The sequence below is a fragment of the Gordionus sp. m RMFG-2023 genome, chromosome 1 (genome assembly GCF_954871325.1).
Source record: "Gordionus sp. m RMFG-2023 chromosome 1, tfGorSpeb1-WG-v2, whole genome shotgun sequence".
Lineage (NCBI taxonomy): Eukaryota > Metazoa > Nematomorpha > Gordioida > Chordodea > Parachordodidae > Gordionus > Gordionus sp. m RMFG-2023.
In genome coordinates, this window is record NC_088775.1 from 13,863,791 (window position 1) to 13,878,237 (window position 14,447).

At 29.5% G+C, this 14,447-nt stretch overlaps 1 protein-coding gene across 1 annotated transcript in view; it reads left to right on the plus strand.

Annotated features, from left to right (window-relative positions):
• The first annotated feature begins 219 nt into the window (after nucleotides 1–219).
• The window catches only part of LOC135922409 (DDB1- and CUL4-associated factor 1-like), a 46,067-nt gene continuing 31,839 nt past the window's right edge, over nucleotides 220–14,447 (plus strand). Inside the window, exons 1-10 of the mRNA XM_065456788.1 lie at nucleotides 220–333; nucleotides 375–451; nucleotides 493–695; nucleotides 748–885; nucleotides 930–1,199; nucleotides 1,390–1,524; nucleotides 3,516–3,803; nucleotides 3,990–4,030; nucleotides 4,959–5,097; nucleotides 5,263–5,595. Of these exons, the coding sequence (XP_065312860.1) occupies nucleotides 239–333; nucleotides 375–451; nucleotides 493–695; nucleotides 748–885; nucleotides 930–1,199; nucleotides 1,390–1,524; nucleotides 3,516–3,803; nucleotides 3,990–4,030; nucleotides 4,959–5,097; nucleotides 5,263–5,595 (1,719 nt within the window). The 5' untranslated portion in view covers nucleotides 220–238. The remainder of the gene's footprint in view (nucleotides 334–374; nucleotides 452–492; nucleotides 696–747; nucleotides 886–929; nucleotides 1,200–1,389; nucleotides 1,525–3,515; nucleotides 3,804–3,989; nucleotides 4,031–4,958; nucleotides 5,098–5,262; nucleotides 5,596–14,447) is intronic.

A 14,447-nucleotide genomic window follows, 5' to 3' on the forward strand; every position in this document is an offset into this window, starting at 1 on the left:
GTAAAGACAATATGTAATGTAGACTATTTTATTTTAAAACATACTAACTGATGAAAAGAAGTAAAATTTCATTGTATTATAGAATTTAAAAGATGAATAATTTTATTAATTCTATACGCTTAATGGATATTTAATAATCTGTTTGTATAAATTTATCTATCATTCTATCACGTGGTATTCTGCCATTTTGGGCTATCTTGTTCCATTCTTTGAATTATTGCTCGAAATTGCTCTCTAAATGTCCAGTGTTGTAGAAACGTTAAATGAATTATTAGACGAATGGCTAGAAAAATCTAGAGCTCTTAATTATTCTCCAATTTCTATATTAGAAAAGTTAGTTAATCATTTTCTCTGTGTATCTTTATTCTATTTAGATTATGCGATTTAGTTGAAGAGCAAACTGAAATATTTTACAAAATTGACCCTGATCCGTTTGATGAGCGCCATCCATGTAAATATACTTATAGTTATTTTAAAAATAATTTTATTTAGCAAGAATTGATCCTGATGGAGGTTTAGGGATGGTGCTTAAAGCCATTCTTAAACATGATGATTTTATGAACACATTAGTTGATAATTACATGAATACAAGAAACTATTCGATTAAAGATGACAGTCATATAATATCTACCTCATGTCGACTTTTTCTTGATATATTACCAGGAATGGAAACCTCATTTGTACTATCTGAAGCAGTATATTTTGATTGCTAAAAAGTTTATCAAACTAATTTGTTATTTTTTTAAGGAAGGGCTACTATCACGATTATACAAATGGGCAGAAGAAGCTCCAGAACCATTGAGTTCTTATTCAGTTGGTATAATTGCATCAGCTATGGAAATTCCTGAATTAGCAGGGGAATCCAAAGAGAATAATGCACATCTTGTAATATTGATATTTATACTATAAATCACATGTTTTATATTAAGGTACCAATAATGATTAAAAGACTTAAAACATTATGTAATGAGTTTAAATCTAATCAAAATGAGATGCAGCTACCACCTTTAAAATGTGAGGCTATGCCTCAAAGAGCATTTTCAGAAATATTTAATTCCACATCCAATTTAGAAAATAGTCCAGAAAATTTGGAAACTACATTACAACCTAAAAAGCGTAAAAATAATTTGGGAATAGAAACACAAAAATCTCTAAAATCAAAACGTCTAAAGATGAAAAGAGATGACACTAGTTTTATTGTAATTTAAATCAATATTAATAGATTTATATCTTTATCACTTTTCTTATTAATTCGAAATTATTTCACAAATATCTGGATGCTTAAACAATATATGGATATTTTAATTATTATAAGATTTAGTTGCATATTATAAATTTTAAATGAATTGTTTGAGAAAGTTTATATTTTTTTAAATATGTTACTTACAGGACACCAATAGCAATTCAAATTGGGCAGAAATGCAACCTCATATTATAGGATCTTATAAAATGAGCCCACTGACCTCTCAAATGAAACAGAGACTAATACTCAAATATTTAACAGCTCTTGGTGGTTATCAAGAGGTCAGTTCCACAATAATTTTTTTATTTATAACTATATTTTATTAGTTTGACTAGGGGGTACCAATACCTCTTTTTGGAAACCAATCCATTTCTATATTCCTGATATTAAATTGATATCAGCTGATTACCGATCCAATATCATATCTAATTTTGTTTCTGTAAAGATACCAATAGTTTTAATTTTTGATATACTTTTTATTAGTATGACATCTATAATTTAACTATACTATAACATATGTTTAAATATATTTTCATGATAAGTTATAGTTTATATTCAATTCAATTCCAGTTCTAGAAGTATATAAAGTATTTTATTAATAAATCACTTATTTATAAAAATAAATAATAACATTAATCTATTTACATAATAAGTAATAAACAAATATATTATGAAATTTGAAATAAATATTTTCATTAATGTTTAAGATTAATATATTAAGATTCCTTTTTAGAAATACCAAAATTCCCAATTTATCAGAGGTCAGCCTGCAGTGATGCGGACTGTCAATATTACCAGCTTCACTAAAAACAGGTTTTTAAGAGATACTTGTGGTAGTTGCTATATATTAACGAGCAAGTTTAGATAGAGTTGCATATTTATGGCAATTCACAGCCCAATATTTCAAAGGATCAGCAGAGGTATTACAATGTTTTGAATACTGGTTCATTGAGATAGTTTTCAATCTCAAGGGAAAGGGAAATTTTTAATGGTAATGTTATTGTAGCTTTAACAGCATCAGCATAAGCTCTCTACAAACAATATACCAGTTGAATCTATTGCTGATGTTGATGGAATTTCTTCTATATATTTTGATTATCTTTTCTAAATTTTTTAAATTAAAAAAAAATATTTACTAAATAGATTTAATTCATTACCTAGGGTGGATGAATTAATTTTCTCACAGGCATTACTGTCAACACATTCTAGAAGTAGTTTTTGTCTATAATTTGTTTGAATTGAAAAAAAGATTGTTTTAAATTAGGAATTCAAAATTGTTGCTATGAAGTATATTTTATCATTATAAATATAGGAAAAACATTTAATAAGATCTTTATGCATAGCATCCTTCATAGTTTGGACACCTTTATTGTACTCACCATGACTAGCAAGCTCTTTTTTAAGTAATTCTACAAATGGAATTACTATGCTAATTGACACATTTTCTCCACTATAATCTTTAGTGATATGTTGAATTGGTAATAGGGCCAGATTTATTTTTGTTCAGAATGTTTATTAATTAATTATCATTATTAATAAAATAAACATAAAAATGGATATCGATTTTATTTATATAAATAAATATCTAAAATTTTTTAAAAAATTTATAACATCTTATTTTTGTTAAAAACGCCATTTTTTCGGTTCTGAAAATTTTATAATATTGGCCGATAACCGATATTTAAAAATGGGTAAAATATTGTCCCTAGGAGCTAAAGACCCACATATGTACCATTCATATGCCCAAGCCAAATATTTAAAATTATTCATCCTATCTTCCAAACTGGCCTAGATTTTTTTTTAAAAAATTGATCATTTTATAACTGGGCCAATTCTGATCCAGATTTTTAGTTTTTAAAATGTGATTATTCTAAATAATTTTAGCTATATTCTATAAATGGCTTTGAAGTCAAAATGGGAAATATGCAAAGCAAATGAATGCTGAATGATTCATCGCATCATTTTTTAAACTCTTAAATTTAAATTAGCAGTATAGCTAGGAGTTTTTTTATATAACATTTTATGACTTGGGGATAACCATGGCATCACCATTAACCAAATAAAATCAATACAATATCATCTTAACAATTCGTTATAGAATATGATTTATTCAAAAAAATTGGAAATTTAAATGAGTGTATATGATAAGTATCTATAAATCTCAAACTTAACTATATTTAAAAATATTGAAAATCACTTTGCACATGAATTTTATAATTTTAATTAGATATATTCAATATACAAAAAAAATACATAATCAAACACAATATAGCATGTACCTGCAATTTTCGAGTTTGATGCCTTGAACCTCTTATTCCATTACATAGATCTAGCTACACCAAACACTCAACACCCAGAATCGGAATTGATTGATGCATGCTTAACTTTCAAAGCTTTGCATTACTTAGCAAGCCTATTTGTTCACAAAAAATTTGCCTTAGCTTTTATAAACTCTGGGGGCCTTCAAAAATTGTTGGAAATAAGGCGACCTTCAATGGCTGCCACTGGAGTTAGCTTATGTTTGTATTATTTGGCTTATTATGAAGAGGCTATGGAGAGGGTAATTTTTAAACACCTTTATGTAATTGTTTTATTCAAATTTTTGAATTTAATGCTTTTCTAACTAATTTATTTTATTCTGAACTCGAAATTAACTGTAATGTTGATATATTATTTAGAATAACAATAATAATTTTGTTGCCCCTTTATACAAATTTATATTTGATCCTTTTAAAATAAAATATAGATATGCCAATTACCTTATGCTGTTCTGGAAAAGTTGATAGAGTAAATATATTATACAATAAAATGATGATTCATTTGTTTAGTATTATATTTTATTAAAGGAATTCCATTTTTTTCTATATGTCCAAAGTTGGTTTAGTTTTCATAAGCAATAATGAATTAATATTATAAATTTTTTGTTGGGCATTACCTACTACTGCTTATGAGAAGTAAATTAGATTTGAATGTTTTAACTAATATTTTTGAAAAATGATGTAGAAATTTTTGTGGGGTCTGTCAGCACAATTTTATTTCTATATATCTATATATATCTATATACATCTATCTACATTTCTATTTATTATTATTATTTTGACATTAATTAATTCTTAAACTTTATTTAAAAAATTTAATGAGAATTTTAACTTACAAGCTATCAAATTTCCCATTTTTGATGATGGGTGAATTAGAAATTTGATATTTATTTAATGTAGTATGAATAAGAAATGCCTCTTTATTTTGATCAGGTGATCTTATAATTTCCGCTATTTTGATAAAGTATGTTAGTTTACTGAAGTGTTGATTTTACTGGGGAGGGGGGGTATAATTATTTTGAATATATTTTAAATCATTATTTTTAAGATATCAATTTCATAATATCAAAAAATCTTCTTTACACACACAATAAAAAATATTTTTGAACTATATTATCTTTTAAGCATTTGTGTACGTGTTATTTATTAATTTTTAAATCTAGCTACGTGAAGGTTTTATATATATTATTTTCGATTTTCTATTGATTACACCCTCACTTAGCAAGTTTGAAATTTTTATAAATTTAATGAAGCTACCAAAGATTCGAGATATGTAATAAATAACCATTTTCAAGTAACATTAATTTTTAACACCCTAGGTCCTATAAACCCCACGAGAGTACTGAAGGATTAAAGACAAATTTTAAATAAATTTTATTAAAAATTTATATATATAGATATATATTATGGTTATTGGTTTGTTCTCATCAATCTGGTAGAACTCACGCAGTTCTGTTTTTCTCTGTATCATTCCCTTTCAAAATCATATTGGATATCTTCGATTGTCAAGATGGACTCAGGAAGTTGTATAATAACGTAAATAAAGGCTACATATAACCTTTGATTATTTACACTTACTTTCTTTTCTCTTTATATTACTTTTGAATGTGACATTCTATCTTATTTTATATGTAACATATTTGGGAACCCTCGTTTCGAAACTATTTATCCACTCTTTAAAATTTTTTGGATCATCATTAGCTAAGCACTCTGGATATTTTTGATGACGACAACAATGCATTTGTCAGCGATGACGATGTATTCGTTAAAAGGCAATCTTGCAGGTATAGTATAATGGCGCTTAAAAGATATCTCGAAGCTCAGCTTATCCTTATCACAACTAGGGGCTTGATCTGTAATAATATTAAAAAGTCACAAAGTACAGATCTAGATAGTTTTATGGTCGACAATGATGGCCCTCAAAGGGACAAATTGCACCTTTCATATAATCCTCAAGTGGTTCACAAAGAGCTAGGTGAAAGCAATGTCATTACTCAAAGTCTTAGTAGGCCTCGCGTTCATTGGGATACTAAAGTAAATTTAAATCTTAATGTATATATTAATCAATTTTTTTATTATAATATTTTGTCAATTAATATCATAGACCTGCAGTAGTACTAATTGCTGGATTTAAAAAAATTTATTTGGCCTGTGTGGTGATCTCTATATGCTTAGTGGTAAGACTTACGGACTTTTAGTTAAAAAAACAACGTACACAAATTTTCTTGTAATTTATTTCTTTCAATTTCAGTACAAAAAAAATATATTTTTTATAAACGCGAAGAATGAATACAATAATTAGTTTTTCTTTTCTTTTTTTACATAAACATTTTCAAAAAAATCAATAATACCAAATCAATAATATTTTTTTCTTTACACTTTTCATCAATAACCTAATTTCAACACAAAAATCAATTATTTTACATCATATCACAACATGTACCCCCTTCTAAGGATAAAATCCAGGGTACATGCAAATAAAAATTTCCGCACTACAAAAAAAACTATTATTCCGCTAAAATTTATTTATATAAAAAAAATATTCACACAACACAAAAAAAATCATGGGACCAGAGCGTTTATGAGGAACTCCTCTATAGAGTCGCTCATTTCCACCTCTGTTCCTCTATCGTTAAAATTATTATTTTTTTGACCCGTCATTTTAGAATTCCTAGTTCCATCCTGAATTTCCCTTTTACCCAAATTCTTCATCACCCCACATGGAACAGTTTCGGCTGCTGGAAGGAATTTATACATCAGACGCCGTTTCGCAAAATCTTCTGCTTCCCTAGCTATTAATCGTTAATCGTCTATTATCCTCCGCTTTTGCCCCCCAGCCCAACGATTGAGCCCATTGTTCAACAGATACGATGTGCTCACCCCGCTTGTGCACTCCCTAGCTTTATGTCAAAATTATTTTTAATTCATGGAGTCATTTTATATTAAGGCCCATAGAACTATTATTCAGGTGAATTCTTTGGATATAGCGAACCTATTGGCTGACCAATGGCTTAATTTATGGATTGATCAACAAACAGGAGAAGGAGCAACACAAACATTCTCGTATGGTCCTATTTCCTCACAAGGAAAGGTGGCGTTACATGCAAATTACGCGTCTGGGCCGGCTACTATTCCAATGCGGCAACTGGGGATGAGAGGAACCAACATAAACTGCTTCAATTGTGGTGGAGGGGGACATAAAGCTAGGGAGTGCGCAAGCGTGGTGAGCACATCGTACACGTTGAACAATGGGCTCAATCGTTGGGCTAGGGGGCAATAGAGGAGGTTAATAGACGATTCACGATTAATAGCTAGGGAAGCAGAAGATTTTGCGGAACGGCGTCTGATGTATAAATTCCTTCCAGCAGCCAAAACTGTTCCATGTGGGGTGATGAAGAATTTGGGTAAAAGGGAAATTCAGGATGAAACTAGGAATTCTAAAATGACGGGTCAAAAAAATAATAATTTTAACGATAGAGGAACTGAGGTGGAAATGAGCGACTCTATAGAGGAGTTCCTCATAAACGCTCCGGTCCCATGATTTTTTTTTGTGTTGTGTGAATATTTTTTTTATATTAATAATTATTTTCAACAAAAACTTCTTACCTTTCAAAACAATTTACAAAACTAGATAAAACGATAACACAACAATTTCTTCTTTATTTTTTTTACTACCAACAAACATAATAAAATAATATTATTATTATTTTTTCCTTTACATCTCTTTCTTTAACTTTAAAAATATTTTACATATTACCCTACCAGTTTTTTTTTCTTTTTTTTAACCTCTCCTTTTTTTTAAAAAAAATTTCTCTTTTACACCATACGCCGCCTAAATGCGTTCCCCCTTTTATTACAATTTTTCTTTTTTTTAACTCTCAGAAATTCTATTTTAACTTTTTATAACTTTTATTTTACCAACTTCTCTAATTAATTACCTCCTTTAACATTACCCTCAATTATTTATTCCCTTTTTTCCACAAAATTTCTCCTGAATTTGAATTAATTAAATAATTCACTAATAATAACAGAATGAGTTAATGCAATACACATTCTTTATTCACTCCAAAATTTCAAAACATAATAAGTTAGATACAATACATAGCTAATTCTTTATGATTGCCCTATGGCCACTTAACCCCATATATTTAACCTTATTTCCGACTTTTATACTTTCTACCAACTCTCAATTTATACATATTTACATTAACGGTCAACAAATTAAGATTGGCTGCCCTTAAAGAGTCCCCAATTCTCCAAAATGTCCTTCTACTTTTATTAAATTTTTCCTAATTGATCCTATATACATTTTACACATTTTTTTTTATATATATATTACTACTCTTTATACCCTTGCTCTTAACTGATTTCTATGTCTCGTGACCTCACTATGGTCTTCCAATCTAACTTTCAGTATTTTATTTCCCACATTCCCTATAACTATTCCCTTTTCCCATTTTTTATTCATTCCATACATCCGAACCCATACCAATTGATTAACAACAAATTTCAAAACAACATTATCTCCAATTTCTACATCCATATCTATTGGTCTCAAACTATCCAAAAAGAAATTAATTTTTCTCCTTATCATTTTCTCTGCTGGTGTTTTGCCATCTTTTCCAATCGCACTGTTGTAATATAATTGAGCTATCCACAATTCTCCTTTACTACACTTATAAAAGCTGATCCTCCTTCGGAAACCATAATACTGGGAATACCAAATCTCGAAAACAATTTCTTGCAATGTCTTATTATTATTCCCGCTGTTAAACCATGTACTTCTCAAACTCAATCCATTTCGAAAATGCATCTACACTCAGAATAAACTTTTTTCTTCCCATTCAAAAAAATCCAAATGCACTCTTATCGATGGTCCTTTAACTTTTGGCCAATTACTATCTTTTTCCTTCGAGGGCATATCGGACCAAGTATTGCAAACCTCACAACTTTTACTCAAATCATTAATTTCTTCAATCATTCCGGGCCACCATACATATTCTCTTCCCCATTGCTTCATTTTTTCTATTCCTTGATGCCCCGCATGTAACATATTTAAAACTATTTCCCTTAATCGTCGTGGTACTATAACTCTATTTCCCCTCATTATACAATCATCAATTATTACCAATTCAGTTTCTATATTTTTATATTTATTTCCCTTATCATTCCACACTCTTTCTGTTATAAATAATTTTATCAAACTTAATTCCCTATCTTTCAGAGTATATTCCTGTATTTCTTTCCAAGTCGTAGGACTACCTTACCATGATTCGGCCGACCCCCTTAGATTTTTTTAAAATTTAGTAAGCAAAGAAAGGTTAGTGTAGTTAAGAAATAGCCAAAATTTTAGCCTCGTAACATTTATATTTTTGGAGATATTAGGGTTCAAAGTGGCAAAAATGACGTATTTTTACCATTATCTGCCTTCATTCAATTAAGCATATCTTAAAAACTATCTAATTGTAAATAACAAATTTAATATCAAAATTACGTACAAAGATTCTAGATAAAAAAAAAATTTTTTTTTTTCAATTTCCGGCCATTTTATTAAATATATAAGGACTATAAACGATTTTTTAGAAATAATACGACCTTCAATTTTTAAAAAAATTTTAGTAGTCAACACTGAACTCTTCCTTTATATTTATAAAAAAAATTGGTCTGGGACGAGGCCATCTTCATTCTCAAAATCGATAAAAATGTTTAGAAAAGTGTATAAATATTGTCCGGAAAGGGGGCGTCTTTGTATAAAATTATATATTAATCAGTTTTTAATGATTTTTCTTGGACTATTTGATATAATTTAAGAGTATTCATCTTGTAAGTGAAAATAACAATAAATGGGGCTTTCATTCAATTATAGAAATTGCCTATCGATAAAAGAAATTCAATTTATTACTTTATTATAAAATTTTTTGTTAATATAACATATATTAATATTATAAAATATATTCAACCAAATTTATACTTCTTGAATATATGAATCTGAATCTTGTGTATTTCATATATGGCGCCCTAAATATTAAAAATAATTGATATAATATAAATTTAAAAATCTAATATATAACTCACTTTTAAAAGATTCTAATTTTTCGGTAGCGCATTTACTTTCTTGTGATGACAATGTGTAACTACGGCCAGTAGCAGTTAACGGTGAAACTAATGTTAAGATATGACATTTTGGCAAGTAAAGAGTGTCGTCTATACTTGGAAATGTAAAGGAATTAGAAGGTCCGGATGGGTGTAAAAACTTTATATATATTTCTTCCTCCTTTTGATTTTTCCCTAAAACTAAGGCTAACCACCAATTAGAATCATAAACATGTTATATACCCTGATATTTCTCCAAAAATGATACTTTCATCATTATATGATAAATATTCTATATTACTTTCTATTGAATTGGAATATATTTTACTTTTAAATTGATGTAGACCTGTAGGAATCACCGTGTGAATTTTCTGTGTTCCAGGTATAGGTCTCGTTTTTGAAAACCTTTCCCTGAGTAATATTTCTTCTTGATCATAATTTTCTTGGGTCATATATTGAAAATATATGCCATTAATATTTTCTTTAGCGAACTCGTACAATTCATATGATGTGGTTATTTGCTTTGAGTAAGGTCTTTGTAAACTAGCTCTAGCGGCTAATCTTTTAACAGTGCCACCAATCCCATCACAAACACTTTTCCCATGTGCTGTAGCAGAAAAATACCATTCCGCCTGTATCCCGAAATCTATCTCATGATGGCAAATATTAATAAAATTTTTACGATTTTTATACTGTGCAGCAGATCCATCGGAAAAATAAAAAATTTTACTTGGCATACAAATTTTATTAATTAAAAAATTTACCAATGTTTTTTGGAAATAATGTACTGCTATTGTATTGTGTTGCAAAGATTCGGATATCATTACATAATTTAGGCAACAAATATTGGCTAGATCCAATGATCGTTAATTTAAAATTTTGGTGGTAGCTGCAAACACAAACATTATGTGTACCACTACCTCCTACGAGTATATTATTTTTTGGGCGAATGCTTGCAAATTTCGAAAAACCGATTTTAACATCAGGCCTCATTTCTTTAAAAAATATATAAATTTCTTTCAAATTATCTAAAATTAATCTCTTTTGTATTGTATTCTTTTTTCCGTCTTCGGTCAAAATTGAAAGGCAATCTTTCTTGCCTGGCATGATTCTGCTTATTTCGTCCGTACAATAAAATTCTTGTACAATTTTAACTGTACATTCGTCTATAGTATTTCCAGGCTTGGGGTTAGGGGTTGATAAAAATCCCTTTTCCGCTATCAATAATTTAGCTTGTCTTGCCATGTATTTTGTTGTATTAAATTCATTCATTATTTTGGACACTGTCCAATTCTTTGGTAATATCGTCAAAATTTTATATTTATCAGTTTTAGAATTCTATATGATAAAACAAATTAATATATAAAAATATCACCGAATATCTAATAATTACAGGTGTACCGATTAGGGGGTTAATCCGATACGATATTGCAGATATTATATTGATATCGGCCAAATAACCGATATCACTAATCTGATTTTGCTCGCTCTACATATTATATATTTTATCATAACTTTAAACAAATAATTATAAATTTAAATTAACTTAGTATTTCAGGACTATTTATTCATGTAAAATTCTATATAAAATTTAGTAAAAATATGGTATAATCATTTTTTGTTCCAAAAACCCTATTTAGATGTAGAAAGTAGTATCCCATCTACTATTATGATCAATGTAACTGGTTAATTTTTGAAAAAATTATTTTTAGTTTTAAAACCAAAAATATCTTTATAAGACATTAATAATTATTATTCATTTAGTTTTTTATAAAATTTATCACTTCAATTATATAAGAATATTCTTTACTCAAAAAATCTATTTTCTTAAATATCAAAAAATCAAAAAAAATATATCGAAAAAAATAAAAAAATCGACCTATCCGATTCAAAATATCGGTAAATTCTTACTAATAATTTTTTTACCTTTGATATTATAAGAATAATTAGAATTTATTATAAGAATAATTAGAATTTATTATAAGAATAATTAGAATTTATTATAAGAATAATTAGAATTTATTATAAGAATAATTAGAATTTATTATAAGAATAATTAGAATTTATTATAGTTTTTTAAAGGAAATTAATTAAAAAATGAATTAATATAGTGAGCATGTGTTATTGAATGATTAATCAATTTTAAATTTTTCTTTATTTTATTGATTGAAACACTCATTTATTCTTATTTACAAGTAAAGCTATGCCGATTTTAGAAAATCCGATCCAATATTTATATTGTTTGGGTTATTGATGATAATACTTTTATTTTGTATATAATTTTATAATAATAATAAATTAATATTTGTAATATATTACTATCTTTTCCACGTCAATGGAAGAATTATAATTCTTCATATATTATTTTTTTTTGGTAAAAACAAAACAATAAATACAATATACATAATATGGAGACACAAAAAGAATATAATATCTTGACTCTAAAAAAATTTTTTTTTTTTTGCGACAATCACATTATTTTAAAAAATTGATCGATATTTGGTCGATCATATTTTATTAATATTCGTTAAATATATGTTATATGGGCAAATATATAATAATTATAAATTTATATTTATGAAATAAATTGTATTATTTATAATATTTTTCATCATCCAAAACAAACAAAGAAATCAATTTTTTATAAAACAAAAATATATTATTATAATATATAATAATACAATAAAAAAAAGAACGGAGATGGTGTGACGCAGGGAAACAAAAATGAAAAAGGGACGTAAGTGTTGTCTAGGATAGCTCTTTGGCTAGAAGACTACCATTGAAACTGATATAATTAGCTTTGAGAATCGCTATGGATAGTCGTTGACGAAGAAAAAAACCCTCTCGAGTGATCCTAAGTTGTTGAAAAATGCTAAGGCGAGTTTGCCGAAGGTGCCAAGAGTGGTTGATATGATTGGGATGAAGCAATGATCGTTCATTATTTCTGTGTATTTAGAAGTTTTAAGTTGTTCCTTCTGGTCAAGGTTGTTGATGGCGTGGTTGGATGGGGCCAAGGGGTCAATACAGGAATAGTCCCATACCAAAAGTTGGCCTCTCCTCCATGGGATTTGAGAGATCCCGTCAGGACGTTTACCGTCAGATCTAAAAAGACCCTGTGGTTCTAGAGTGGAAGGAATTTAGGCGGATTTCAGAGCATGTTGGATGATTGTGTTACATTGCTTGTGTCTGATGAATCGTCCATTGCATGAGCGACAATGTAAACTATGTCTATCCTTCGAGTCAACTGGCGAGTTGCACCTTGAGCAGATGTGAGGGTGAGTGATGGAACAATTTAGACGAATGCCGATGGCGTGGGTAAATTCATCGTTGGATATTTGAAGCTGAAGATTGGTAGATGGGATGGCCTCAAGAAACTCGTGTCCAGTACCATTAAGCAGGGAAGAGAATAGGGTTCGGTCGGTAGATTGCATGCTAGATAAGAGAGTTTCAACGCAGCGAGCAACCACTGGTGCATCCCAGTCTTTCTGTCTATGGGTTGTGGGGGGGGGATGAGAATCAGCATTGATCCTAGTTTTCCAAATATCCATAGCCACGATTAAGGAAAGGTCTTCTTTAGAATTATGGGCGGTGGTTATTGGCTTTGTCAAGAGACTACTCGATATGAAAGTTGTTATTGCTAAGTCATGTGGAGATCTGATGCCAAGACCACCAAATTTGGTTGGAAGAGTTGCTTGGGCCCAAGTGGTTTCGTTGAATCTGATATTTACTATTTTTTCGGTTTTTATTCCTTTTTCGTAAGTTTGGAGAGGAATAGGATATTTAAAAATTGGTGTTGACCGAAGTGCGTAAAGAATCCTTGGTATAAAAAAGAAATTTTTTTAGCAAAAAAAAGGACTTGTGTGATGGAAGAAGTGTAAAGATGTCCTCCAGTTTAAGGAGTATGTCAAGTGTGGAATGAAGAAAGGTGCTTATTGCCTCGTGTCCTCCTACAGGCGATCCTAGATGTGTTAATTCAACGCTTGATGTGAATTTGAAATCGTGAGTGTTGGGAGCATTAGAATTTAAATGTGAGAATTCAGATTTGCTCTGGTTAAGCGAAAGTCCAATGGTTGTGCCCATTTCTTTAATTATGTTGACTGCTTTGGCAATTTCACTACAGGGACCACTCAAGATTCCATCATCATTATACCAAGCGTGGAGCGATAGAGTACATGAAGAGTTTATTGATTTTATCATGTCATTGATTCCAAGACTAAAGAGAAGGGATCCGAGAGGGTCACCCTGTTGGATTCCCTCAACAGAAAATATCTTTTCTTTGTTGAATTGTAAGATTGTTGGTGATTGGTAGCAAGAGAAAAGAAATTTGGTGTAAGCGGGGAAATGGAAGCAAGTTGAATGTAGGAACGTGTTGCGCGAAAGATTTTTGTAAGCGTTAGGGAAATCAATTTTTACTAGGGATTCGTTTTTTGGGTTATTTTCAAGGGAATTCTTGTTAAGTGCACAGCAGCTTCACACCCACCTGGTATCCCTACACCAAGTTGGTAGGGGCTTAGAATGTGTGCGGCATCGTGTTTGATTCTAGATGCGATTAATTTAGCGCCCAATCTACGGTAAGTTGAACCAATGGCGATGGGCCGAATGTCCTTGTTTGGTTTTTGGAGTGCGATGAGTCTGGCACCGAAGAGTAAGGGGGTAATAAAGCTGGGTACGTCTCCATTTAGGATTTTGTTGACTAAGTTTGTGATTTTAGTGAGAATTGAAACCTGTGTACAGATCACAGGAGAGGTAATGTCCTGTAAAAAAATTGGTCTAATCCCATCTAGACCATGAGC